This window comes from Dreissena polymorpha, chromosome 3 (assembly GCF_020536995.1).
Source record: "Dreissena polymorpha isolate Duluth1 chromosome 3, UMN_Dpol_1.0, whole genome shotgun sequence".
Taxonomy (NCBI): Eukaryota; Metazoa; Mollusca; class Bivalvia; order Myida; family Dreissenidae; genus Dreissena; species Dreissena polymorpha.
Window position 1 is genome coordinate 66,266,910 of NC_068357.1, and position 25,618 is coordinate 66,292,527.

The 25,618-nt window shown below is 36.8% G+C and overlaps 1 protein-coding gene and 2 long non-coding RNA genes across 5 annotated transcripts; 2 read left to right on the plus strand and 1 right to left on the minus strand.

Annotated features, from left to right (window-relative positions):
- The first annotated feature begins 243 nt into the window (after positions 1-243).
- On the plus strand, positions 244-2,881 carry LOC127874544 (uncharacterized). Its single transcript, XR_008046982.1, has 2 exons — positions 244-1,268; positions 1,633-2,881. It is a non-coding gene; the product is annotated as an uncharacterized LOC127874544 (long non-coding RNA).
- Positions 2,882-4,135: 1,254 nt separating this feature from the next.
- On the minus strand, positions 4,136-7,090 carry LOC127874543 (uncharacterized). Its single transcript, XM_052418912.1, has 2 exons — positions 6,698-7,090; positions 4,136-4,674 (listed from the first exon to the last, which is right to left on the minus strand). The coding sequence occupies exons 1-2, from the start codon at positions 6,791-6,793 to the stop codon at positions 4,309-4,311; spliced, it is 462 nt and encodes a 153-aa protein (XP_052274872.1). The 5' UTR covers positions 6,794-7,090; the 3' UTR covers positions 4,136-4,308.
- Positions 7,091-8,732: 1,642 nt separating this feature from the next.
- Positions 8,733-24,553, plus strand: LOC127874545 (uncharacterized). 3 transcript variants are annotated; one of them, XR_008046984.1, is made up of 5 exons: positions 8,733-9,877; positions 10,309-12,207; positions 12,891-13,005; positions 20,395-20,548; positions 24,513-24,553. It is a non-coding gene; the product is annotated as an uncharacterized LOC127874545 (long non-coding RNA). The 3 variants fall into 3 exon arrangements; XR_008046985.1 differs by having other exon boundaries at positions 8,812-10,578; positions 11,896-12,207; XR_008046983.1 differs by having other exon boundaries at positions 9,756-12,207.
- The last annotated feature ends 1,065 nt before the right edge of the window (positions 24,554-25,618 follow it).

The window sequence follows — 25,618 nt, forward strand, 5'->3', positions numbered from 1 at the left end:
TATTTAAAATATTCAAAATGTTAATCAGTGTGGGTACATCTATTTTTTACTTTCACTCCACACACATTGTTTATTAGGAACGGAAACACCTGTGCCACACTCTACCAAATTATATATATATATATTAATAAATAAATATATATATATATATATATATATATATATATATATATATATATATATATATATATATATATATATATATATATATATATATATAAATATATATAGTTTCAGATTGGGTAAAATGGTGGGTCAAACGTCCATTTTACCGCCGTATTGTTGGGTCTTTAGTCGATTGTCGGGTCCCAAAGTCGATTATCGGGCACTTGGACCCGACAGTTGAAGACCCACTTAATAAAAGGCTGCTTAACATCCTCATGACTATTTTTTAATTCAAATTTGCGTATGTAATTTTACTCGAATTGTCGGGCCTATATCTCCCATTCGCAAACTTTAGATCAAACTCCTCACGGCAGTTACTTCCCTTGGGCATCTTCTAGAATAAGGGAGGCCACTGAGCCCTTTTCGGAAAGTCGCATATCTCCCCTGAGTATTCTCCGGAATTGGAGGTTCTCAATCGCTGGCATTCGGTACCCCTCGCAGATTATCATAATACTTATCCGATGTTTGACGGAAAGGGCCGAGAATGTGCGATTGAATCGCTGGGTAGTATTGATTTCCAGTAACAATGGCGTCGAATGAGAAAGAAAACGATCGTTATCTGTCTGACATCGAAATTGACAAATTAAGTGTTGCACAATTGAAGGATTATTTACGATTTCATAATCATTATGTGTCAGGGAATAAGAATGAACTTGTCTTGAGGACAAAAGGCGTACAAAAGCTAGGATTAAATGATCGACAGCTGCACAGGAATGCGGAAGTAAATTATGAAAAAAGGAAAACAGAAAAACTTTTTACGCCACTCGGTGAAAAGCTGCCACATCCAGATGTATTAAAAACGTTGAGTAGTGACTTAATGGACTTTCCTACATTAATAGATAGTGACATCTACAATTATTTTGTGCTGAAAATGAACACACAAAAACAATTGAGATCAAAAAATTGTATTATGTTTACAGACATAAACACAGTATTTTGTACCATGACATAAGTGACAAATGGGAACATTGTTTTGTTAAATGCAAAGTATTACCATCACTACCGAGTGCAAATGTGAAAGAAAACCCAGATCACAGTGTGTGGCTCTGTCTGTCAAAGGTCACTGGACAGGTTCATTCAGCGGAATGTAATTGCACAGCCGGGTGAGTGTACACAGTTTTTCATATAAGTTCTTGCAATATTGAAACGAGGTTATAAATAATTTATCAAGAGACATGCCTCTGTTACAATCCTAGTTGCAATAATCCAACTCCCAGCTATATTTACCCTCTGGGTTGTGAGGTGTACGAATGTACTCATAAACCCTCAGAGCATTCAAGAAGAACTAGTAGTTACGATCCCCGAATCGGCTTTATACCAATCATTTTCATAGATCTATATACTGGTCACAAGCTATTCTCGGGATGGACCAGTTTCTGGGAAATTTTCATCAAAATTTAGATGCTCGAGCAAAAAAAAAAGTGCAGTTTGAAAGTATGTCTAATTATTATGTTTATATATTTTCAGGAGCGGAGAAGCATGTATCCATATTGGTGCATTTATGTATGCCCTTTCTGATCTCACTGCTAAAAAGAAGGACGGCACTCTAAGATCAACCTCAAAAAAATGCGTGTGGGACAGATTTAATAATCCCCGGAAAAGAAAGCGAACGCCTAAAAAGTCTAGCGAATTTACATTTCGGAAACATACCTTTGAGTCAAAATTAGAGCCAGTCGAAAATAACACCAGAAAAGAACTTCTTGCGATTTCTGTAAATGAGAACAGTTTCCGTTCAAAACTCGAAAATATGCAACCCAACAGCTGGATGGCTTTTGAACTTTGTAGAAGAGAAGGAAGAGGTGAAATTACCAAAGTTTATAGAAATTGGATATAACTTTAGTGATAGCGTAGATCTGAATAGTGAAACTGTGAAGGATAAAATGTCGAAAATGATGGATATGCTACAAATGGATGAACTTGAATGCCAAAGTATTGAAAAATTAACCAGAGGTCAGGGAAAGAACGTACTTTGGGAAGATGAAAGAAAATTACGTGTAACTGCATCCAATTTTGGTGAAGTAATTTTACTGAAACAAGAGACTGAAAGATTTAAAAGAAATTGAGTGCAATCTTTAAAGAATAGTAACAAATATGAATTTAAGATCACAATTGTGAATTTCTCGCAAGCTTACCCTTGCTCCTAGAATATGTTTTTATAATTTTGATGTCTCACTTTTCTCTAGAGATTAACCCTTTACTTCTTAAATATGTATTTTCAAGCTTTTGTAGTTCCTTAAAAAGTTAAATGTAATAAAGTACCTTTATTACTAAATTTAAGTTTTAAAGGCTTCATTTCCAACCCTTAAATACTGATGAGCAGCAAACAGTATAAAACCTGAACAGACTGCGAGTTACTAGCATGCTGTTCTGGTTTTATGCTGTTTTCACTGTGCTTCCAAGTGGAATAGGGTTAAATAACAAAAGTTAACGCCAGATCAGAAAATAATTTAAGTAACAACAGTACAGGACATCATTGAGGTCCCTCCTTTTTTATGTTTCAATAGTCATTTAGCTCTACAAAGCATATAAATATTGTACATAAAAGTGTATGAATGTATAAATATTTATCAACTGTTCATATTATGAATTTTACAGTAGTACATGTAGAATGCTTTTCAACGATTTGTGTACGGTTCATTAATACCATCACAACGTGATTGTCAATTGTTATTCCGCTAAATTGATTTGCTCTTAAAATGATAAATCATAAAAAGAACTTTTGCTATGTTATTATCCATCACTTATTACCTTACCTGTGTTTGGAGAAAAACCGAAGGGTTTACGATAATAATCTGTTTCAAAATGTTAAAATGATATGAAATTAATGAGTGGCAAGCATGAACCAAATTAAGAAAATCAACACAGAGGTATCAACAGCTGCATCTTATTAAAAATCTGTGCACAATGCTTTTTGTCCAAGTATAGATCATTTCAGAACCCCATTGAGTTAATAGACACCTTGGAAGCTTTGCTGGTATGACTTCTGCTTTACATCTGACAAGTACTCTGCAGGTGTTGCTACTTGTATCAGAAATCTTGGTTTTAAACAAGAGCTGTCACCATAGGATGACTTATGCCCCCTATATACGCTTGATAGAAGTTATGAGCATTTTCCCAAACCTAAATGCATATTTCGAAACCTAAACACGGACCCTAAGTTTAAGGTCAAGGTCACAGGGGTCAAAGTTTGTGTGCATATGGAAAGGCCTTGACCATATACACATGCATGCCAAATATGAAAATGCTATCTGAAGCGACATAGAAGTTATGAGCATTTTTCGAAACCTAAACGCAAAGTGTGACGGACAGACCGACAGACAGTCCGATCACTATAGCGACATAGAAGTTATGAGCTTTTTTCGAAACCTAAATGCATATTCGAAACCTAAACGCGGACCCTTAGTTTAAGGTCAAGGTCACAGGGGTCAAAATTTGTGTGCGTATGGAAAAGCTTTGTCCATATACACATGCATGCCAAATATGAAATTGCTATCCAAAGCGACATAGCAGTTATGAGGATTTTTCGAAACCTAAACGCAAAGTGTGACGGACGGACAGACCGACAGACAGTCTGATCACTATATGCCCTCCTTCGGGGGCATAAAAATTCTTGACGGGTTTATTGCTCCCAATTATAAATTAACTGTTGATTAAGTCTTCAGTAGCAGTACTAAACCTTAAAGACAAACATTTACTTAGGTATACAAAAGAAATCTGTGTTTTCAACGCTCTGTGTCAATTAATGTATGTAAACTTGAATCCAGTACAATATTTATCAGAATTTCAGTCTTATAATTTGTTTGGTCTTACAAAACTGCTTTCAAGCAAGAAAACATGTATAAATATATTGGCACAAACACACAAACGCAGAAACACAATTTTCTTTTTTTGCCTGAAAATGTTTGTATGGAATATGAGACAAGAAAATAATAATCAGTAACAATTTTATTTTCACAAATGAAAGCTGACTGTAAAATGTGAAATTAAGTATTATTCACATAATTACATAGTATATTACTTATACATACATGCAATGGTCAAACACTTCTAGTTAAATTGTATACTGAATTTCTCACAAAGTTCACTTGTTCAGCTTCTTATCAAACTTAATTTGTACTAGTTTTAAGGAGCCACTTTTCCAGTTTATATTAGCATGACTATTTTCAGTTTATAAACACACTTTATTTTCCGGGGACAGGTTTTTCGTGCTAACCCTGCTTTCATTCCAACACTGACCTCATCAAATAAACACTCAAAAGTTCCAGCAGTTGGGATACCAGTGTAGAACAACACCTTATCGTCATCATCCCTTATATCCTCAAAGGTGAAGCTAGGCCGATCCACTTGTATCCCAACTGTCGACGTTTCAGTAGAAGTCTGGGTTGATATACTTCTGGGAACTCTCGTATCGTCGGTTTGAGTAACCACAGAAATCAGCTCCGGTTGCACTTGTTCACACTGATGACGGATTATGGCGGGTACTGGTGTAAACCTTCCATAGTCATGGAGCTGAAATAAATAAATACATTTTTACAAGCAAAGTAAATGCAGTTTGAAGTAAAGATTATAGGTCTTTCTGTATTTTACTAAGGCATCACCAAACTGATAACTTCTTCAGTTTTTTTCTTTAAAAATGGGAAGAGCATGAAAAACAACTATCTATTTATACTGCCAAGTGCCCTTTCGAGCATGGTAGGCAGACATGGACATTATCGAGTCGGTTTCCTGGGAAGAACCAGTACTTGGTGTCCATGGAGGAGATAATTAGAATGCTTCCCAAGTAAGGAGTGAACCCACTAACACCCGATCGCTAGGCGGATATCTCATCCACTACAACACCGCGACCTTGAACTACAAATATTTTTTTATGTCCCCCACTATAGAAGTGGGGGACATATTGTTTTTGCCCTGTCTGTTGGTTGGTCTGTTGGTTGGTTGGTTTGCGCCAACTTAAACATTTTGCAATAACTTTTGCTATATTGAATATAGCAACTTGATATTTGGCATGCATGAGTATCTCATGGAGCTGCACATTTTGAGTGGTGAAAGGTCAGAGGTCAAATATATGTGGCCTAAATTGCTCATTTTATGAATACTTTTGCAATATTGAAGATAGCAACTCGATATTTGGCATGCATGTGTATCTCATGGAGCTGCACATTTTGAGTGGTGAAAGGTCAAAGTCAAGGTCATCCTTCAAGGTCAGAGGTAAAACATATTTGTCCCAAATCGCTTATTTTATTAATACTTTTGAAATATTGAAGATAGCAACTTGATATTTGGCATGCATGTGTATCTCATGGAGCTGCACAATTTGAGTGGTGAAAGGTCAAGGTCATCCTTCAAGGTCAGAGGTCAAATATATGTGGCCCAAATCGCTTATTTTATGAATACACTTGCAATATTAAAGATAGCAACTTGATATTTGGCATGCACGTGTATCTCATGGAGCTGCACATTTTGAGTGGTGAAAGGTCAAGGTCATCCTTAAAGGTCAAATATATGGGTCAAAATTGCTCTATCTATCTATATATACTGCTAGTCGCCAACAATTAGCATTACAAGCAGGTGCGTGACAGTGCTAGGAAATTAAGGAAGAAGTGTATAGGAGATAAAAGTAATACATAATGTATTTGTGAGACATAGAAACAATGGTGATAGTGTTAGTTAAAAGAAGGAATATACAGATAAAAGGTTAAAAACAGCCAACCTGCTTAGAAACTGTGGTCTAGTTTGGTCACCCCCAGCCTAAACTGGTCCAGGGTAGGTGCCTGTACAATATTGGCTGGTAGAGAGTTCCATAGGACAATAGTGGCTGGATAGAAGGAGAATTTATAGTAGTTGCTTGGAGTAGGGATTTGTCTGAATGAAAGAGGGTGCAAATGTCTAGTGAGCCGGGTCGGAGGAGTGACATAGGGAGGCATTGGTACAGCAACCAGTCCGTGGACAATTTTATAGAACATTAGTAGCCGGGAGTCATACCTTCTGTTCTCGAGTGAACGCCACCCTAATTTGTCTAGCATGTGTGTGACACTGTTGTGATATGAGTAATCATTTGTAACCCATCGAGCGGCCCTGCGTTGGACCATCTCGATCTTGTTTATGTTGTGTTGTGTGTGTGGGCTCCACACTGAGCTACTATACTCAAGTTGTGGGCGGACCAGGGTTTTGAAGGCAAATTCTCTAATGCGTGGGTGTTTTATGGGAATGTTTCGTTTGATGAAGTTTAGTGTTTGACTGGCTGTTGCAGTAACCTGGTTTATGTGTTTATTCCAGCTGAGGTCAGATGTGATGCTAACACCCAAGTATTTAGCTTAATGCTCATGTAATGTCACTTCTGCAATATTGAAGCTAGCAATTTTATATTTGAAATGCATGTGTATCTCATGGAGCTGCACATTTTGAGTGGTGAAGGGTCAAGGTCATCCTTCAAGGTCAAACATTATTTAGGGGGACATTGTGTTTCACAAACGCATCTTGTTTCAAATTATCTTTATTCAACAACATTTTGTATAACGATAAAACAACTCACTCTTAGAGATACGTCTAGTAGTGATGCACTGCTTTCAACCAACAAACCATCTGCCTCGTTCTCGAAACTCAAGTCTGGTGAACGGTTATCTGACATTTCCTCAGTTTCTGGTGTGGAATTCGTCTCATCTGCTTCAGGGCCATTTTCCAGAGTCTGTAAGGTAAACAAATAAAATTAAATCAGCACATCAAAGACCTAGAAATACACATACTTTTTCAAACTAACATGAAAGAATGATGTTCAGATACGTAATATTTATGCTTCTGTATCATGTTGTAAACACCGTCAGATTCTATACCGATAGAGTAACTGACCCATGTTCATTCTTGAAACCTCGTATAGCCTAGTGGCAACATATCCGCTTCAAAATATCAGATACCATTGGTTCGATCCTCGGCTGTGAGCTACATAAAATAAATCATGAACTGTGCCATGGGTATATCTGCCATTATCCCATGCTTGATTGTACCACAAGGAATCACTGATTTGAATAGTAAGCTCGATTTAATAATCCATCGGAATCGTTTTAAGGTGATAATCTGATTACACGCAGTGCGCAATCTGATTATGTGATGACTTAAATTAGTATAAGTATTAATATGATTTAATAAGAATAGTATATGTGCCTTTTATACACGCGTTCAATGCCATAATACCGGTAAAATCATAAGTTGATTTAGATATCAGTACATTAAATAAATGTCTATATATTATAATCATACAATACGCAATTTTACAATGCCGAAGTAATGTTATTTACTGAAATAAGATCTATTTTCGCATGACACTGGCTGTATAGCAAGTAGTCTTATATAAATAAGAGCAACATTACTTCAAGCACGTACACTTAACAAAAAGAGTTCTCCGTTTAAAAATGATGGTATTAAGGTGTTACTAAATATAAAATACCCAACAGCGGGCGAGCGTTTAATGCACTTTGCGCTTGATGAATAATGTTATACAATTATTATGGGCAAATTTATAATTTCAAAACATTATTAGTTGTTGATGTTATTCGCGTTCAATAAATACATCAGTTCTTCTTATCAACCTGATGCCTGTTGCCTGCTACAGTTTCTTATCATAATTGTATAAACTACAATACACCATCAGCGGCCGAGAGCAGAATACCGGCCGCTAAATAAATTGTGACTTGCATCAAATCTCAGGTCAAATTTCGATTGTTTTACAATAAAATACTAATATTTTATAATGTCAAGCACGTGCACTTAATAAAATACGATATGTCTTTATTTATTGTAGAATTTTGCAAAAGTAAAGCGCTTTATATATAGCAATGTTTTATTATTTCTTTCTAGTTACGTAAATAAACAAAACATAATTATGTATATAACATTTAATATTTGTACATAATTTATAAAAATAAATACAATGAAACGTGATGTTTGTGAAGTGCGCGTGACATTGAACTTCGAGTTAAGCGAAAGATGCGAATTAAATTACACATAATTAAAAACTGATACTATTCTGTCAGCATGTTTTATACTCCATCGCGCCAATAAATTCATCAAATTGTGTATACAAGCAAAACGATGGAAATTATGACAGAAACCCAGCTTTTCAAATAAAATGACCCTTAACATAACGCTAGCAGACCCGAATGAATATACTTTATTTGAGTCGTGTTCTGAGAAAACTGTGCATAATGCATGTGCTTAAAGTGTCGTCCCAGATTAGCCTGTACAATCCGCACGAATTATCAGGGACGGCACTTTCCGCTTTTATGACATTTTTCGTTTAAATGAAGTGTCTTTTTAGCAAAAATCCAATTTAGGGTCGACACTTTACGCACATGCATTATGCCCATTATTCCCAGAACGCGACTCATTTAATCCAATCAGGTAAATAACAAATACAATAATAAAACAGGGGAAGTCTACACTGTGTATTAGCAACCTGCTGTGGTGAATATATCTTATCAGCTAAATACACAGGCACCTGGCTACTGTACTGGAAAAATGGATTTACTGCCAAAATAATTGATTTCATTTATGGCTAAATTGTTGTGTACATGTAAAATTAAAAACGAGGATGTATCCACATCACCGTTGCACATTGTTATTAATTTCACAGTTATCTGTTCTTTATTAGAGATAGCCTAATTAAAGACGGCGCTAATAAAATGTGAAGGTGGATATAAAGAAATAAGGTCAATTTCCGCACTGACAGTATAGCAAGTAGTCTTATATAACATATTAAAAATATTCCATGGTTAAAAATGCACGATGTTATATAGTAAAAGAGTGTGTTTGAGTAATCAATAGGATATTTTGTATTGGCTATATTGTTTCACTCGTAAAGAAAATACCAAAATCGACGTGCGAAACGTAAAAATTTATATCTGAAATAATATTGTTAAGGGCGTTAAGCTAGTTAAAAATAATCACGATTATTTACTATGTATAAATTAGATAAAACGTTAAGATGTAAATTCTTATCATAAATATAAAATGCACATAATATTATAATATTCATTCATATTTCATTATTTCAGGTAAAAGTACAAACATATTGTTTTAAATCCTATGTAATCAGCACTTTATGTTGGATTTCAACAATGCTTAATTAATTATCGGGTGTAGCAGCGGTGTACATTACCCATATGATATAACGCAAAGGTAACGGTCAAGCGACTTCCCACATTTATATGACATGTTTTATTATCGTTATCAGGTATCTGTTATGTGTCAACGGATTAACGGACATTGGTTGATTACCCGATAATATGCAAGTATCAAATGATTTAGATTCATAAGTTATGGGAAAACATTATATGCCTGACCTGAAAAATGTAAGTCATAACAAATAATTATATTATAAGTTCACTTACCAGAATCACAACCTAAGTGTTGCCATCGCTCGCAGGCATCGCAAGAAACAGCACGTTGCCTCTGCCCAACTGTCTTTCCACAATGTATGCACTTTACCACTTCTGCCATTGCAGAAACACAAAACTCACTTACTCTCACAGTAAAATTATTGTATCCTACATTTAAGAAGCACAAATGTTTGAAATATTTATATAAATTAGTTCAATTTATGATTCACTGTGTGTGTTTCAGAGTTTATTTACAGGTCCTACTGGCCTCTTCACGAGGTTATGGTAGCCCGACCTGCCCCTGTGACCTCTCAGGGGAAAAAGATTAATTTAGAGCCAAAGTAGGTCAAATTTACCCCGGCTTCCCGGGTATTCGCCAAATAATTTAATTTTAAAGAGAGTTTCGTGCACGTTGGCCAATGAGACCTTAATGTGTTATTTACCGTAAGGTGGTGATGAGGTGCGGATCCCGCCGAGTGTCCCGCACACTACTTATGTACAAGACACTCAACGCGACCCACATACCAACACCACTCGGTAAGTAAGACCCGGAATACACACACATAACGCTCTCACAACCCCCCACTCATAACGGGTGATGTGTATGAGAGTGCCACGCCCATGTGTTCCGGGTCCCTTGATGTTGATCTGTGTATGGTTGTGTATAGTATGTGGTATGTGATTGTTGTGCATTTGTCTGGAGCGGAAGAGGAGATGTCTGTCGGTTATTTACGGTCGTCGGTCAGTCGTGAAGGGCTGTATATCGTTGCAGTTCCCAGATCGCAGAACACGCCGCCCCCGCACAAGCGCACCCACGCCGAGCGAGCCCGAGCCCCCCCCCCCCCGCGCCCGCATACGGCCCCGGCCCTAGCACCCAACCGCTGAAGACCCTCGAGACAAGCACCCTCATCCACCCTCTCGCTGCGCGCGACAACAGATCAGTCAAGAACCAACCATGGAGCCCCCCAAAGCCCCACCCGGAGTCACCATCGTTCTTTCCCACCCACCTGCCAAACATCCAGACCATGTATCAAGCTGGGATGTATTTATTTTGTAGTTATGTTATATTTGCTATTATAATTGGATAGGTAAAGTAAATAAATGATCTCAAAATGCCGTTGTTATATCATATGATTTATTTATGTTTTATATTAATTTGTAAAACTCATAGTATTATAGTTTATGTCCCGTATTCTAGCTTTCATTTACCCAAGTGTGGTTATTGTGCTCTCCGCCCCATGAGAGGTGTTAGTGGGGGTTCGAGCAGGATACAGGAAACGCCCCGATTCCAGAGGCGCCCCTGGTTCTTTTAAGTGCCCGGTGTATAGCACCGATACACTGCACCCCCGTTTAACGTCTCTCGCGGAGGACATATTAGTACATAGTGTTAGTATCGGTACTTATATACATGTGTAGTTCTGCTGTCTTGTGTCATATCTTACGGTAACGTGGGCTCTCTCTGTTGCTATTTGGTATATAGTTTGAATGTTATTGCGAAGGGCAGGCTAGTTTTTGAAAGATCATGTATTTGATGATAGAAGAAAGGGACTATGTTTGTTTGATTGGGCCGATGACTAGTTCGTTGGGGGTAGAAAATTTCTTTGTAAATTCTTTCTTATTGCTGTGTTAAGTGTCTTGTGAGACTGTGGTGTTGTAAGGGCCAGACTAGTTTTGATAGGTCATTTATTTGATGAAAGAAGAGAGGGCTGAGTTTGAGATGATAGTAAATTTGGTATTAGGGAGAGCGCACACGTTAGTGTTTCTGGTTATAAAAGCAAAGACAGCATTCCTATGTGTTTTTGTAATATGCCAGGTTAGTATCGTGGTCTGGTCTGGGGCATATGATTCACTGAAAACTGCCCGCTTTATATACAGACAGCCCTCTTAAATGATCAGTCGCCAAATACGCAATCGCTCCGCCCACTAAGTTGTGTTTTCATAAAACGCTTATTCCATTACTCCGTAAGTCTTTGTTTGTCGGACCATGTGGCCGCAATAAACGAAATCTGATTGATTATTACGTGAGTTTGATTGACAGCTGGCGAGTGGTCAATTACTTTAAAAAGAGCATTGTTGTCTGGTTAAGCTTGTTAATAACCTTATGTAGTCTTTTATCACGCCAAACTGTGATACCATATGTCTTACTCATAAATCTGTGTCCAGACAATCAAAGCATGTCGGCATAATTAATTTTCATCAACTCACACTTTTACAAAACATAACTAACACAAAAGCATTCAATTATTCTTCTATATTTAAACCAAACTATCATACAATATGTCTGATTAAAAAATCTTTGAACAGAAAATGAAAGCATGCCGTCAAATTAAACGTCGTTTAACATTTCACGCTTGTTCAGATTTCAGGGGCGAATTGTCTTGGGGTGAGATTTCTTTGGGGCGAGTTGTCTGATTCCCATTCCGAATGGACTTTGAAAGAAACGAACGACAACTTTGTAAGAAAACCCGCCAATGGGGCTCGCGACCAATCGGATGGATGCTATGCCTGCTGGGATAGCCATGCTCTTTTTCGACGCGGACAGTGGACCCGACATGACCGACTTAACGGACTCGACGTGACGGACTCGACCTAATCAATTTTCTTTATTCTTAGACTTAAGTCTAAGAATTGTTTGGTGAATACGGGCCTAGCAGATTCTTTTGTGCACGAGGTAATATACTGTATTGCATTGTATTTGCCCCCAGGCCGTATTTATTGCTGTTTACCCATTGATATTGGTGGTGATAATCTTTAGTTTAAGTTTATTTATATGTTTAGTTTAAAATTATTCTGCAAATTACTGAATTTAAACTGAGAGATTGGTTCAGGGACATTGTATTTGTGGGTCATTCTTCCCCAACCTCTGAATGAAGTGGGTCACTTGAAGTTGGCCGGTACTGTTAACAAGTTGTATGAAAGCTGGTTAATGTTCTATGCAATATTTTTATTATTTTCTACACTGGATCTGGTTTACTTATATATTTGAAGGTTAAACAAAAATTGAGGCAAAAATTTACCGGCTGAGGGGAAAAAAATTCCAGTGGAAAAGACCATTTTTCGACGGGTCACAAAGGAGATAAAACCTGTCCTTGATTACATGATATAAAATAAACAGATTGCATTCTTATGTTTATCTTTTAAAGTATATTTTAATAAGCATAATTGTGAAAGTGGACAACCTGTTTTCGCTGTGGGCAAGTAGATGTTCATAGTGACTTGCCCCCAGTGCAAGTGGAAGAAAAGTTCTTAAGAAAATCCCTGGAGATTGCACTGTGGCTCATGCATTATTTAAGATTCCTCTTTGTATCAAAATCTACCAAGGAATGTGAAGGTTTTCCTTGTATGTATAAACAGATGCGGTCAAAAAGAAGAAAAGACGAAAGAACCAATCCAGACTTGGTGGCAGAGGAAAGTATAAAAAAGAATGCAGATCTTGGTGGATTTTGTGTGGATACAATTCCACCTAAAGGTATTTCTTGTTGACAGATAGCCTTGACCTTAAGTCATTTAAAGAAGTTTATTAATTTCAATTTCAGCTGGCACTATATGTATTTGCCTGTATATGTTTAAAGAAATAAAAAGGGCAAACAAACAATTAAACCTGGGATACAGCCTTAGCCTCTCAAAAGGGGAAAAATACCATGTGACCAGCACTTTTGGGGAGAAATTGCAATAAATCGTCATAAACTAAAGGTTAATTACATGTTATAACCATTATTTGCTCCATTTAAAAGCTGAATCTTTTTATATGGCTTTCCCCTACCACAAGTGATTGGGGCTAAATGTATACTGGAATCACTGTGTCTGTCTGTCCCACATGGGTTTATGAATGGAATCAAACATTTCAAATGCTTAACTGTTCCCTAGAATTGTTCATGTGAAATGCCTTGTATTATTTTTAAACCGATTTTTTTCTCAACTTTCCCTCTGTGTCCTTTATAAAGGACTAAGTTGAATATTTCTTTGCAAAAATGTACAGGAAAATTTTAATGGAATATGGATTGTTGTAGCTTTCTTTAAAGACTTTATGATAATCATATTGAAGCAGTAACATTCAGCCATATGTATCCATACGGCTATAAACTAATACCAAGCTTCCCCTTCCAACACTAAAACTTGTTTTACATCTTAAATAGTTTAATCCAGAGAAAGCTATTGGAAAAAAGCTAAATTAATTTGAAATATTTCAAAATGAACTTAAGCACTGTAGCTTGGACATTTGTCAGGCCTTTTTCTGCCTATCTCACAGGTACGATAGTCGGACCCATTCCCAATGCCAAATATGGATGTTTTTTTCGCAATTATCTAAACAAAAATTCCCAATTTCCAACCGAAATAATGGAGCCGAAAAATGCGTTTCTCAGTAGATACTGTGTTTTAAATAATTTGGGCACCGTGTTTTAACATGCCAATGCGTAAAATGTCATAGTATCGAGCGTTCCATAATGCAATTTTGGGATCTTGAGACTTCAGACAAACAATGACGGACGCTTGTGTCTATGCATTTCTTAAGACACATTTACGGTCATTTTCGGTCAGAATTAGCTTTTAAATATTGAAGTGCTGGATTATTCAGAATTATCAGGTATGTATACAACAATTGATAACAATGTGTACGCATTAATTACTGTAAATTGTTTGAGAATCGTTATCAATGGCCTGAGGTAAATAAATGTGGACTAGTTTAACTTGCAACGTTACTGTGGTTCGGAAGAGTAAGTTAAGGTAAAAAAATACAGAAATCTGACGCAGTTTAAAAAAATGTCGCATAATTCTAAGTATTATTGAAGTAAAATACAAAAAAATGACCTGAAAGACACACAAAAACTGAATGTTTTGTGGGGAAATACTACCGCCAATCAGTCTACTCAACGGTTAACCAAGAATATGACTCATTTTCCACTGCCAGATTCAGAGTCACTACCCTTTGCAGCTTCTTAACATTTCAATACTATACATTTATGATGTTTAGCTATACTTTTGTGTTTCAAATAATGGTTGCCTTCAGACATTTGGCAACTTGAATTTTGAATAACAATATGTTGGATGCAGGTCGTTCGACTGAATGTTCATAAAAAATACTTAATGACATATCAAGCTATGTATATCATTTGAACTTCAAACGTAACAAAGACTGTGTTTTATTATCATACTCATACTTACGTTAGCAGTGGACAATGACTGTTGCTGCAGCTGCTTGTTGCATGGTAAAAAAAGAGTTTAATACTTAAATAGCATTTTTAGGCAATACCTATGTATGAAAACATTTCATAAAATAAGAAAAAAAAAGAAAAATAATTTCCCAAACAATGCTTTTGTCCATGAAAATTCTTCCCAATTCGGAAGAAACCGGGACTGGTAAAATCCCAATTTTTCCAGGTACTTTTTCCCAGAATAGACAGAAAAAGGCCTGTTTGTAAATTCTATAATATAACCCAATTTATCCAAGCTTAAGGTTGTAAGATTTTTACTCGGTGGTAGTTTTTTATTAGTTCGATGTTTTCGGAGAAAACCCCCGAGGTTTTGTCATAGCCAGCTCGTCGTGTTGTGTCATGCTAAAACCTTGACATTTTACTCTACAATGAAAGTGCTTCCACCTACAACTTTGAAACTTCATATGTAGATGCACCTTGATGAGTTCTACCAGGGCTTGACACTAACTTTTTTACGTACTGACCCAAAGGACCACCAGCTTTCAGAATTTACTGGTCCTCCAAGATTCAAGTGGTCCGACAATGTTATTTGACATAAAGTTCAGCTTACTTTCCGGACTATTCACAATGTATTGTGCATTTATAAAAAGAAAACTACTATCTTCTAAACTATCTCTTATCCTTTTCATATTTTCTCTGTACTTCAAGCTTCTCTTCATTAGTTTAAGGTTTTTAGGCAGAGGTTCAACCACCCTTGGAATGAAATTCCACATTGCGAAAACTTGAAAATCTTGAAAATACATACGCTTACTCTCCTGCGATATCAAAACATTATTCGGCGCACTCCATTGTAAATTTGCACGGTCAGGGTTCGACATAAACTTTTTTACAGCCAGACCATCGGACCAGCTCCTCTTAAAATGTACTAGCCCGAATCTGATGTCTACTAGACCATTAATGACATAGCAAATAAACAGAATTGTGTTGTGTAACTGTTTAATCAGGTTTCATCAGAAAATTAATAGTGAACACAAGAAAGTTATTTGATGCACAGAGTAAAAAATAATATAAAACTATTTAACAACATAAATTGTTTGTTATAATTTCACTGTTTATCACCAGTTAAACAAATGATGTCTGTACAGCAGGTGACATTTATTAAACGTTATCAAATTCTAGCCTCCTTGACCGCTGTGCTCCATGCTACCACAGCTCCAAGGCCCTCTTCCATCATAATCTGTGTCAGTTTTACCGTCTGATTCTTCTTTATTAACTTATTTGTCGGACGAAAATCCAACCTTGAACAAAGCCATTCTTTAAATTACATTCTCTCGTCTGCTACGCGGTCACCAAAATGTTTACATCGACGATAGCGATTTTGGATAGAAGTCGTAAAAACATGATGTAAAGTTCTATGACACTGTAGAAAATCATTAACTCTTTCAGTGCTGAAAGGAATTTTGAAGGTCTTTACAAACAGTTTGGATCCAGATGAGACGCCACAGAACGTGGCGTCTCATCTGGATCCAAACTGTTTGCTATTCTGATAGTATTCTTTGAAAAAAATTGAAAATGCTAATTTTAAAAATTCAGCAGACAACATTTTAGCAGACTACAAATTTCCCAGCATGCAAAGGGTTAATATTCATGACAACCAATGGAAACAAGCTATTTCTGCGGGAAGCTCTCCTTCGCGTCTATAAATAGCGATGAATCATGTGAATGCTCCGCGTTTATTTATATACGCTAGTTTTGTTCTGATGTAAATAATGGATACAATTGTTATTTTACACATCAAGAGAAAAAGGTTTTCGGTTAGTTATAGTTATATGAATCAGTATAGATTTTGTATGTACGACCAGTCGGACAAGCTAGCCCACAGTTTTACTAGCCCGACCACCGATCTTACTAGACAATGTCTGTCGGACGTGCCTTAGTGTCGAACCCTGACGGTAAACAAAGTAAATTCTGATGGTACTAAGATCGATACAATGCTAATTATTGCTGCTTTTTCAAAATAATAAAACACCATTTTGTTCATTTCTCAATCCAAACGCTTCGAATTTTATGTTTATTTGTGTATTGATCATTGCGAAGTCTGGAGACATTTGCGGGAGACAATTGCGAAACGCAAATCAATTTTTTGATCCGACAACAGGGTTTTGTCATCCGGGCTTCTAGACAAAATTGAATTTCCAATATATTGCTATTTTTATGCCCCCCCCCTTCGAAGAAGAGGGGGTATATTGCTTTGCACATGTCGGTCAGTCTGTCGGTCCGTACACCAGGTGGTTTCCGGATGATAACTCAACGCTTGGGCCTAGGATCATGAAACTTCATAGGTACATTGATCATGACTCGCAGATGACCCCTATTGATTTTTAGGTCAAAGGTCAAGGTCATGGTGACCTGAAATAGTAAAATGGTTTCCGGATGATCACTCAAGAACGCTTAGGCCTAGGATCATGAAACTTTATAGGTAGATTGATCATGACTTGCAGATGACCCCTAATGATTTTCAGGTCAGTAGGTCAAGGTCACGGTGACCCAAAATAGTAAAATGGTTTCCGGATGATAACTCGAGAACGCGCAGGCCTAGGATCATGAAACTTGATAGGTAGATTGCTCATGACTCGCAGATGACCCCTTTTGATTTGCAGGTCACTAGGTCAAAGGTCAAGGTCGGGGTGACCCTAAATAGTAAAATGGTTTCCGGATGATAACTCAAGAACGCTTATGGCTAGAATCATGAAACTTCATAGGTACATTGATCATGACTGGCAGATGACCCCTATTGATATTCAGGTCACTAGGTCAAAGGCCAAGGTCACAGTGTCAAAAACATATTCACACAATGCTAGGTTGGCGCTAAGGAAAAAAAACTTAGTCGCCAAACCTAGGGGGGTCCGGGGGCATGCCCCACCTGAAAATGTCCTGAGCAAAATTAAGACTATTTTTGTCTGAAATTAGCCCTTTTTTTGCTTGAAAAATTTTCTTCGCTGGTGAGCCACTTGCTGACATTTTGCAGGAGATTTTTTTGTTTACACAGACACCGGTGGCGTAGTGATAATGATACATTACCACCCAGGGATCATATTTTTTTCGGTTTTGTCGGTCCTAGACCGATTGGGGTCATGAAAGACTGATTGAAAATCCCTAACAGTCGGTCCGATTCTGTTTGCTATTAAAATTCCCATGTCATGAAATCGATTACACAGTGGACATGCTAACACACCCTAATGACATTCTTATCTCGATTATGTGTGATAAACCATTCACTGCAGTCTCTAAACCGGTCAGGACCGGTTTATTGCACGTTAGACCAAGAATCAAAAACTTGTGAACAGCGGATTAAAGACGCACCCGAAAAGACGCGTCTGAATGCACGCGCTGTAACTAAACCAAACATGCCGATACATTTTCCACCAGCGTAATAATCCGGTAATAAAATTATGAATGAAAGTCGCGGATCTGATCGACAGAACAGCCGAAAGTTATTTTTATGGGCGGAACTTCACATAAAATAGTGCACAAGAAAAATAAAATACATTGAATAAATCTTTAGTAAAACCGTGTTAGAATCGAAATAATTCTTGTACTTCGTTGTTGAATAACTCACGGCCGGAAAATTAGATTCGTGGTTTCAAATGCTTTGCTCTGGTGATTAAATCCCTGCGCATCTAAACTATCGGACGTGGGTTATTTGACAACAAATTATTTCTTAATTATTTGGTTTGTTGTTGTCAGTAGCCAACCTACGCACATACATTTGTTTGGTTCAGTGCATGTTTGTAAGATATTATTGTGTCGACAACAATTTAAAACATGGGTATAGACTTTCACAGATTAATAATATTGACAACGATGAAAAAAGTCTGATAAAACAGCACACGAAACAACAATGAAATACCAAATGATAAAACCATTTGAGAAAACTCGTTCCGTTTAAAAAAATGCCTATGGGAATTGTACTTGTACATGTATTTTACCACCTTATTTAATATATTTTAACGTAATTTGTCATGATTTCGGACACACATTTTCGGATACTTTTATATCCGGACCGATTGATGTTGCGGGAAAATATGATCCCTGTTACCACCGTAAAACAGTTTTCGGTACATGTGGTATTTAGGTTAGAAACCACAGCCCTCCCGTCTCGGTAGTAATTATACAACATTTAATGTAATCCAAACACTACTTTTTTTCATTTTTTTTTTGTTTTGAAGAAATGCGTGAGAAATTACTTAGTCAGCATGAGACCGTCATTCCATGTCAAAAACCGTGAGACTCACGGCGAAACCGTGAGACTTGACAGGTAGATGTTTCCGATTCTGCATTCAGGTCTGCGCTATTTTAGACGTCTTCGGATTGCGAACCTAACATTTGGTAATTTCCTTAGCTTATTCTGTCCGCTTTCTTTTCTAAAGAATTGTGTTAATTTATGTTGCTTTGACTTTCCATTTTCGTTCACAGCATCCATTTTTCCCAGAATCTGCAACTCGCTTTCGAAATCGGTCTTTCATGTCGCATAGCTACCGTAAAGGGAAGTTACTCATATCTACTTTTTTAGCCAATCAAAATCGTTGTTTCTTTTGAAATTAGTTTTAAGTGGCTATGTCAATGCCATAACTCTGCCCATCTGATTAAATGACAATTCCGTACTGGTCGATTCGATGACGTTGAATCGTAACATCTAGAGCATAGGCCATTACACGGCACGCTTCAGTGATTATCATGTAAATCTCCAAGTAACCCAAATACTCGAAAAGTCTGGTCGCAGTGTAAAGCATGACCACTTAAGACATTAGCCATGTGGATTATTGACCTAGGCCGTCGTCATTATCCCCTGGGGCCTTTCCGGTAAGGGTAATGATTGTGTAATCTTAGCGATGTTTTTGGCGTTTTATACGGTCTGAAAACAGGCATTTAGAGTGTGCATTTGTAAAGCATAGGGTCTTTTTTTCAATCGCCAATTTCATGAAAATCATATTTTTAATCGCCAGCCAGGAATTGTAAACGCCAATGGCGATTTTGGCAATCGGTAACGCTAACGTAGACAATGGCTGTCACTATGGAGAGCCCATATGGGGGGGCATGCATGTTTTACAAACAGCCCTTGTTTATCCTGGTCTCGAGATTGCCCACAAAGTAATGATGAAATTATCGGTTTATTATGAACATATGAAGTTGTTTTATTGATAAAAACGGCTTTCCACCAGTATTTACGATAAGTTGGTCGGGATTTTTAACTGGTCCTACGGATCAACCAAATTCTAGTTTAGCTGAATATATTTCCTCCCTTTTTTTTTACTGACCCCGGGTCAATGGACCACCGTTAGTGTGGAGCCCTGGTTCTACACTCCACACCCATTTGTGGGTCACTAGGTCAAAGGTCAAGGTCACTGTGACCTTAAAAAAATTATGACAAGCTTTCGCAGCTGAGCGTGGCACCCCTTATGTGGTGCTCTTGTTCACACTTGAGACAAAGTCAATTGTCTTTTACCATACATTAACCTGACCGATGTTTATATGTACTTCACTTAAATGTCATTATATATATAGCAGTTTCAAGGTCAGATGATAAATGATTGTCATACTTAAATTATGTAATTTTCCTTGAGTGTAAAATGCTCCCTCTGCTGTGCTCTTGTTCCATATGGCATATAGGTTGTTAGCATAATGTTTTATACAACTTTTACCAGGTAGAGGAGTTAGAACAGAAGTTCATAGAAACAAGGGCGACTTTCTCCTTACCTATCATGGAGAATTAATCACAGGAGAAGAAGGCAATAAAAGAGAACTAATGTCTGTCTCTGTCTTCAGATTCTTCTTTTCTTTCAAAGGGAAGCAGTGGTGGTAAGCAGATGACTTTTATGTTCTTCCATTTTTAAAAACAGCAGCTTTTGGTCTGATGATTTACATTAATAATGATAAAACATCTTTAGAAGATAAGGATGTATGAAAGCTATTAATTCCTTTTTCTGAAGCCTTGTATTTTAATTTAAAGAGATACGTTTTTATTTGGGTAATTTCAATGATCATTGCATATAGTCCAGGGGCTCATTTTATCAAACATCGTATGTTTATCTTAAGATCGTCATACGTTTTAAGCGTAAGATCATCGTACGCTTCTTCGTACAACTGTTCTATCAGACCCATCGTACATTGACATCATAGTCGCAACAATTGTTTACCATCGTACATTTAGATATAAGCTTTAAAACATAGAACATGCTAAAAAAGAACATTAAATAAAAATACTTACCTCGCTCGCACATCCAGGGGTGCGATTGTTCCTCTTTTCAGCTGATTTCATCTTTTATGACAAAATTTCATAAACAAAATGTGACGGATTCTGCTGGATCTGTTTGGAAATGCAATACATTTTTAAACCCTGGCAGGGGTAGGGGCTATTTCCTGAAGGCTTTTAATGTTTTTTTTGATAATCACACCCCTGACAAGAGTACCTTGTTTATTCCAAGTAATTTTAGCAAATTTTATTTTGAGTGATTCAAAAATTTGATTATAAGCAGAATCTTTGTAAGTTTTTCGTGCAACAAAGGGCGTTTAAATCAAAACAAAACTGACGCCAAATTACCCGAATACTACTATAAAGATACGCTTGTCCTCCAAAAATAGAATTACGAATCCACATGTCAATAATTTTTAACACACCGACCTTCAGTTAATCCGAAAACACACATTTGTCCGAAATTGGTCTCACTTATTATAATTCCATGTCTTAATCTTTTTCGCATCAGACTCCAATTTTACTTTGCAGAATTAAAAATGTACACATACTGGCAATGAAATAAACTGTTCTGTTACAATAAAATATTTTTTCTTCGATTATTCCATGTTAAACTTTGGCATGGGCGCTGCTATAAACTCAATATGCAAAAATAAGGGCATGCTGAAAGTTTTAGCAACATTTTGGTTGAAATTGTGAAAATTTATTCTAAAAAATGTTTTCAAGTAAAACAGATACATAAGGTCTGACGGACAAATAAAGCAATTAAGCTGTGATCTTTGCCATCTTTGTACAAAATTGCCGAATTTCCAATTTCAGATTTCCAGTTTGCGAAGTCATTTTTTGCCAATTCCCAATGGGCCTAATATTTATTAATTAGGTTGTTTACAATGTATCCTAGTTTGAAGCTTTATTATTGCAATATTTCTTCCTCTGCCTAAATACATGTAATAAACATTGTTGGGCCTCTTACAAGTAATAAACATTGTAGGGTCCCATATAAGAAATAAACATGTTTACACTAATTTTCGGGTCTCATATAAGTAATATTGTTGGGTCTCGTATAAGAAATACTGTTGGGTCCCATAAAAGTAATATTGTGGGGTCCCGTATAAGGTATATTGTCAGGTACTTTATAAGAAATATTGTTGGGTCCTATATAAGAAATATTGTTGTTGTTTTAAATGAGGTACGGCTGGGTCTGTCAATTGTTGAATTTTGGCGAGATCTTGCGATAATCATACGGTTTTTATGTCCCCCACTATAGTAGTGGGGGACATATTGTTTTTGCCCTGTCTGTTGGTTGGTCGGTTGGTTTATGATCATCGTACAAGAATCTTAACATTTGGTTAAGATTTGTATTTTGGTCCAGTTTACTTCTCTAAAGTATCATAGCTATTGCTTTCAGACTTGGAAAACTCGCTAACTATTGTAATGGGACTGTACAGGCAAAGTTGCATAACTCTGGTTGCCATTTTAACAGAATTATGGCCCTTTTCTGTCTTAGTATCTTTGAATATTTTGTAAAATTTTATGTTTAGATCCACTTTACTTCAGAAGTATCAAGGCTATTGCTTTCAAACTTCAAAATTTTTCTTACTATCATGAGGGTACTGTACCAGGCAAGTTGAATTGACCTTGTTCTTTGATTGACCTTGATTCAAGGTCAAATTATTAAATTTTGCTAAAATTGCCATAACTTCTTTATTTATGATTAGATTTGATTGATACTTTGACGAAACTACTCTTACCTGACATACCACAAAAGACTCCACCCAAAACATCCCCCGTGCCCTCCCCTCCTCCGCCCTCCCCCCCCCCCCCCTAATTTTTTTTTTTTTTTCGAGATCATCTCACAAATGACCACCACACCCTCACACTATCCCCCCACCCCCACCCCCCCCCCCCCCCCAATTTTTTTTTTTTTTTTTTTTTTAATCTCATCTTACAAATATCACCACCCCCATCACAAAATAACCCCCCCCCCACCCATTTTTTTTTAAAAATGGTTATGTCCCCCGCCCCCTATTTTTTTTTTTTTTTTTTTTTTTTTTTCGCTTTTTGGGAAGATAATGTAATAAATGTCCACAACCCCACACTATAAACCCCTCATCACTCCACCCCTCCCTTCTTTGTGATTGAAAATGAGAGTCCCTTCACCTTTGAAAAGAAAATAGATGAGCGGTCTGCACCCGCAAGGCGGTGCTCTTGTTTAAAATCTGGTAGTAACTTAAGAATTTCACATAACCTTATCTGGAGCTCTGGATCATCTAATAGATGACCACTACCGCACATTATACCCTTCTCTCAGACCCAAGCCCCCACCAAAAAGGTTTTTTTCTTTAAAACATTGTAAAAATCAACAAATATTTTTTTATTTTATTTTTGAAGGACTGTCCAACTATCCCACCCAAGCTATTGCTATCAAACTTGAAATACAATCTTATTGGTTTGTTTTATGTCTTCACAAATGCTCAATAGATTGTGGAAAATATACCTGAACTCAGAATTGTCTATAAAGTACAACTTGTTTAATACATAAGTGATCAATATGTTTCAATTATTGCCCTCTTCTACTTATAATATGACCATATTACCTTGAACTTATTGAATATGAACAATTACCCCATGATGGCTTACGTTATACTGTCAAGCACTAGAATAGTTGAGCGCGCTGTCCTCTGACAGCTCTTGTAATGCCTATACGGTTAAATGGAAGTTACTGAAAAAGAAAATATAAGCAGCACATTTGCAGTAAGTTTTCCAATACTCATTGTATGATTTACATGATCATAATGTGAGGAATGTGACACTTTGCTGGGAAACATTTTGATGCAACTTAGTATCAGAGGTAATATTTCATGCCTATATGTGTATATATGAACAAACTGGTGGGGATATGTGTGCAAGCAAACAATGCACCAACATAATATATGAATGCTGTTAATGTAGGATTAGGTCTACATAGAAAGTAAAGTTAACCTAAATGTGAGGCCTCTTTTAATACGCAGTGATTTTTTTGCTCAAATTTACAGCCGAATTTCGGCTGCTTCCCAATCGCAAAAATACATGTTTTTTTTCCCAAAATTCTGACCAAAATTTCCCAAAAAAAGCCCAACTTCCAAAAAAAAAAAAACAAATTATTTTTATTTTTTATTTTTTTTTAGAATGAAGTCTCATATAACTTAATTATGATTTCTTAATCTAGTTCTCAACTTTATTTTTTAAACATCTTACAAAATATATAACTTGAATTTAGTCATTTTTGTCCATAAATCATTCCCAACTTGCCACTTTTATTGATTAAAAAAAAACAATTTGACCAGACTCCTTTTCTAGAAAACTCCCTGAACATGCACTTAAAAACAATATCACTTCTGTTACTATAATCCTATTTATAATGCTTTTCATTTTTCCCAATTTATGGTTTATCGCGCTATTTTCCCCAATTTCACGGTTTATCGCGCTAATTTTCCCAATTCAAAAGGCACAGGCTGTAACAAATTAAAGCAAAAAAAATCACAGATAAGGTCAAGACTGATTAACTAACTTACAAATGTATGTTTTCAGCATCGATTCTACCCTGGAAGTCAAAAGTGGTCAGTTCTTGGTCGACTTGTTAATCATGGCAAGGCAAAGAACAAAACTGCAAAATGAAATGCATAGAGGTCAATAAAAAACCATACCTATGCTTATTTGCTCAAAGAGACATTCAGACAGGAGAGGAGCTTCTTTATGACTATGGTGTGTCTGATCTACCATGGAAGGTTAGTTATATCATATACATCATATTTAATAATAGATGATGCCATTATCATGAAGAAGCACACATGAATGGATGTCAAACTACTAACATAACTTTTGTCATTAAACAGCTTATGGCTTTTCGCTAACATAATTGTATCCTCAACTAGAAATGGCGCGGCAGAGGCCGACGCGTATCCCCACGCCGAATGTTTGACCTAGGTGTGCCCCAGGGTTGGTAATGGGGCCATGCATAGCTGAGATTGACCGTATTGTCATAAGAGAAGTTCATCATCAATTAGAAGTGAATTGGTGTAGAAATGAAGAAGTTATAGTAAAAGGCAATTTGGGTGGGTGTGACATATGTGGGCAGGGCGCCCCAGGGTTGGTAATGGGGCCATGCATAGTTGAGATTGACCGTATTGTCATAAGAGAGGTTCAGTATCAATTTGAAGTGAATCGGTGTAGAAATGAAGAAATTATAGTAAAAGGCAATTTTGGGTGGGTGTGGTCTATGTGGGCGGGCGCCCCAGGTTGGTAATGGGGCATGCATAGTTGAGATTGACTGTATTGTCATAAGAGAAGTTCAATATCAATTTGAAGTGAATCGGTGTAGAAATGAAGAAATTATGTAAGGCAATTTTGGGTGGGTGTGGTCTATGTGGGCGGGGCCCCAGGGTGGTTATGGGGCCATGCATAGTTGAGATTGACCCTAATGTCATAAGAGAGAAGTTCAGTATCAATTTGAAATTGAATCCGTGTAGAAATGAAAAATAAATTAATAGTATGGAAGTTTCTTGCGTGATGTGTTGGCCTATGTGGGCGGGCGCCCCAGGGTTGGGATTGGGGCCATGCTAGTTGAGATTGACCCTAATGTCATAACAAAAGTTCAGTATCAATTTGAAGGAATCGTGTAGAAATGAAAAAAAAAT

Coding starts and splice junctions, on each gene's coding strand:
- LOC127874543 (XM_052418912.1), bottom strand. CDS start 6,793: ATGTCAGATAACCGTTCACCAGACTTGAGTTTCGAGAACGAGGCAGAT. Junction 4,675..6,697: donor TACTAGACGTATCTCTAAGA/GTGAGTTGTTTT, acceptor TATTTATTTCAG/CTCCATGACTATGGAAGGTT.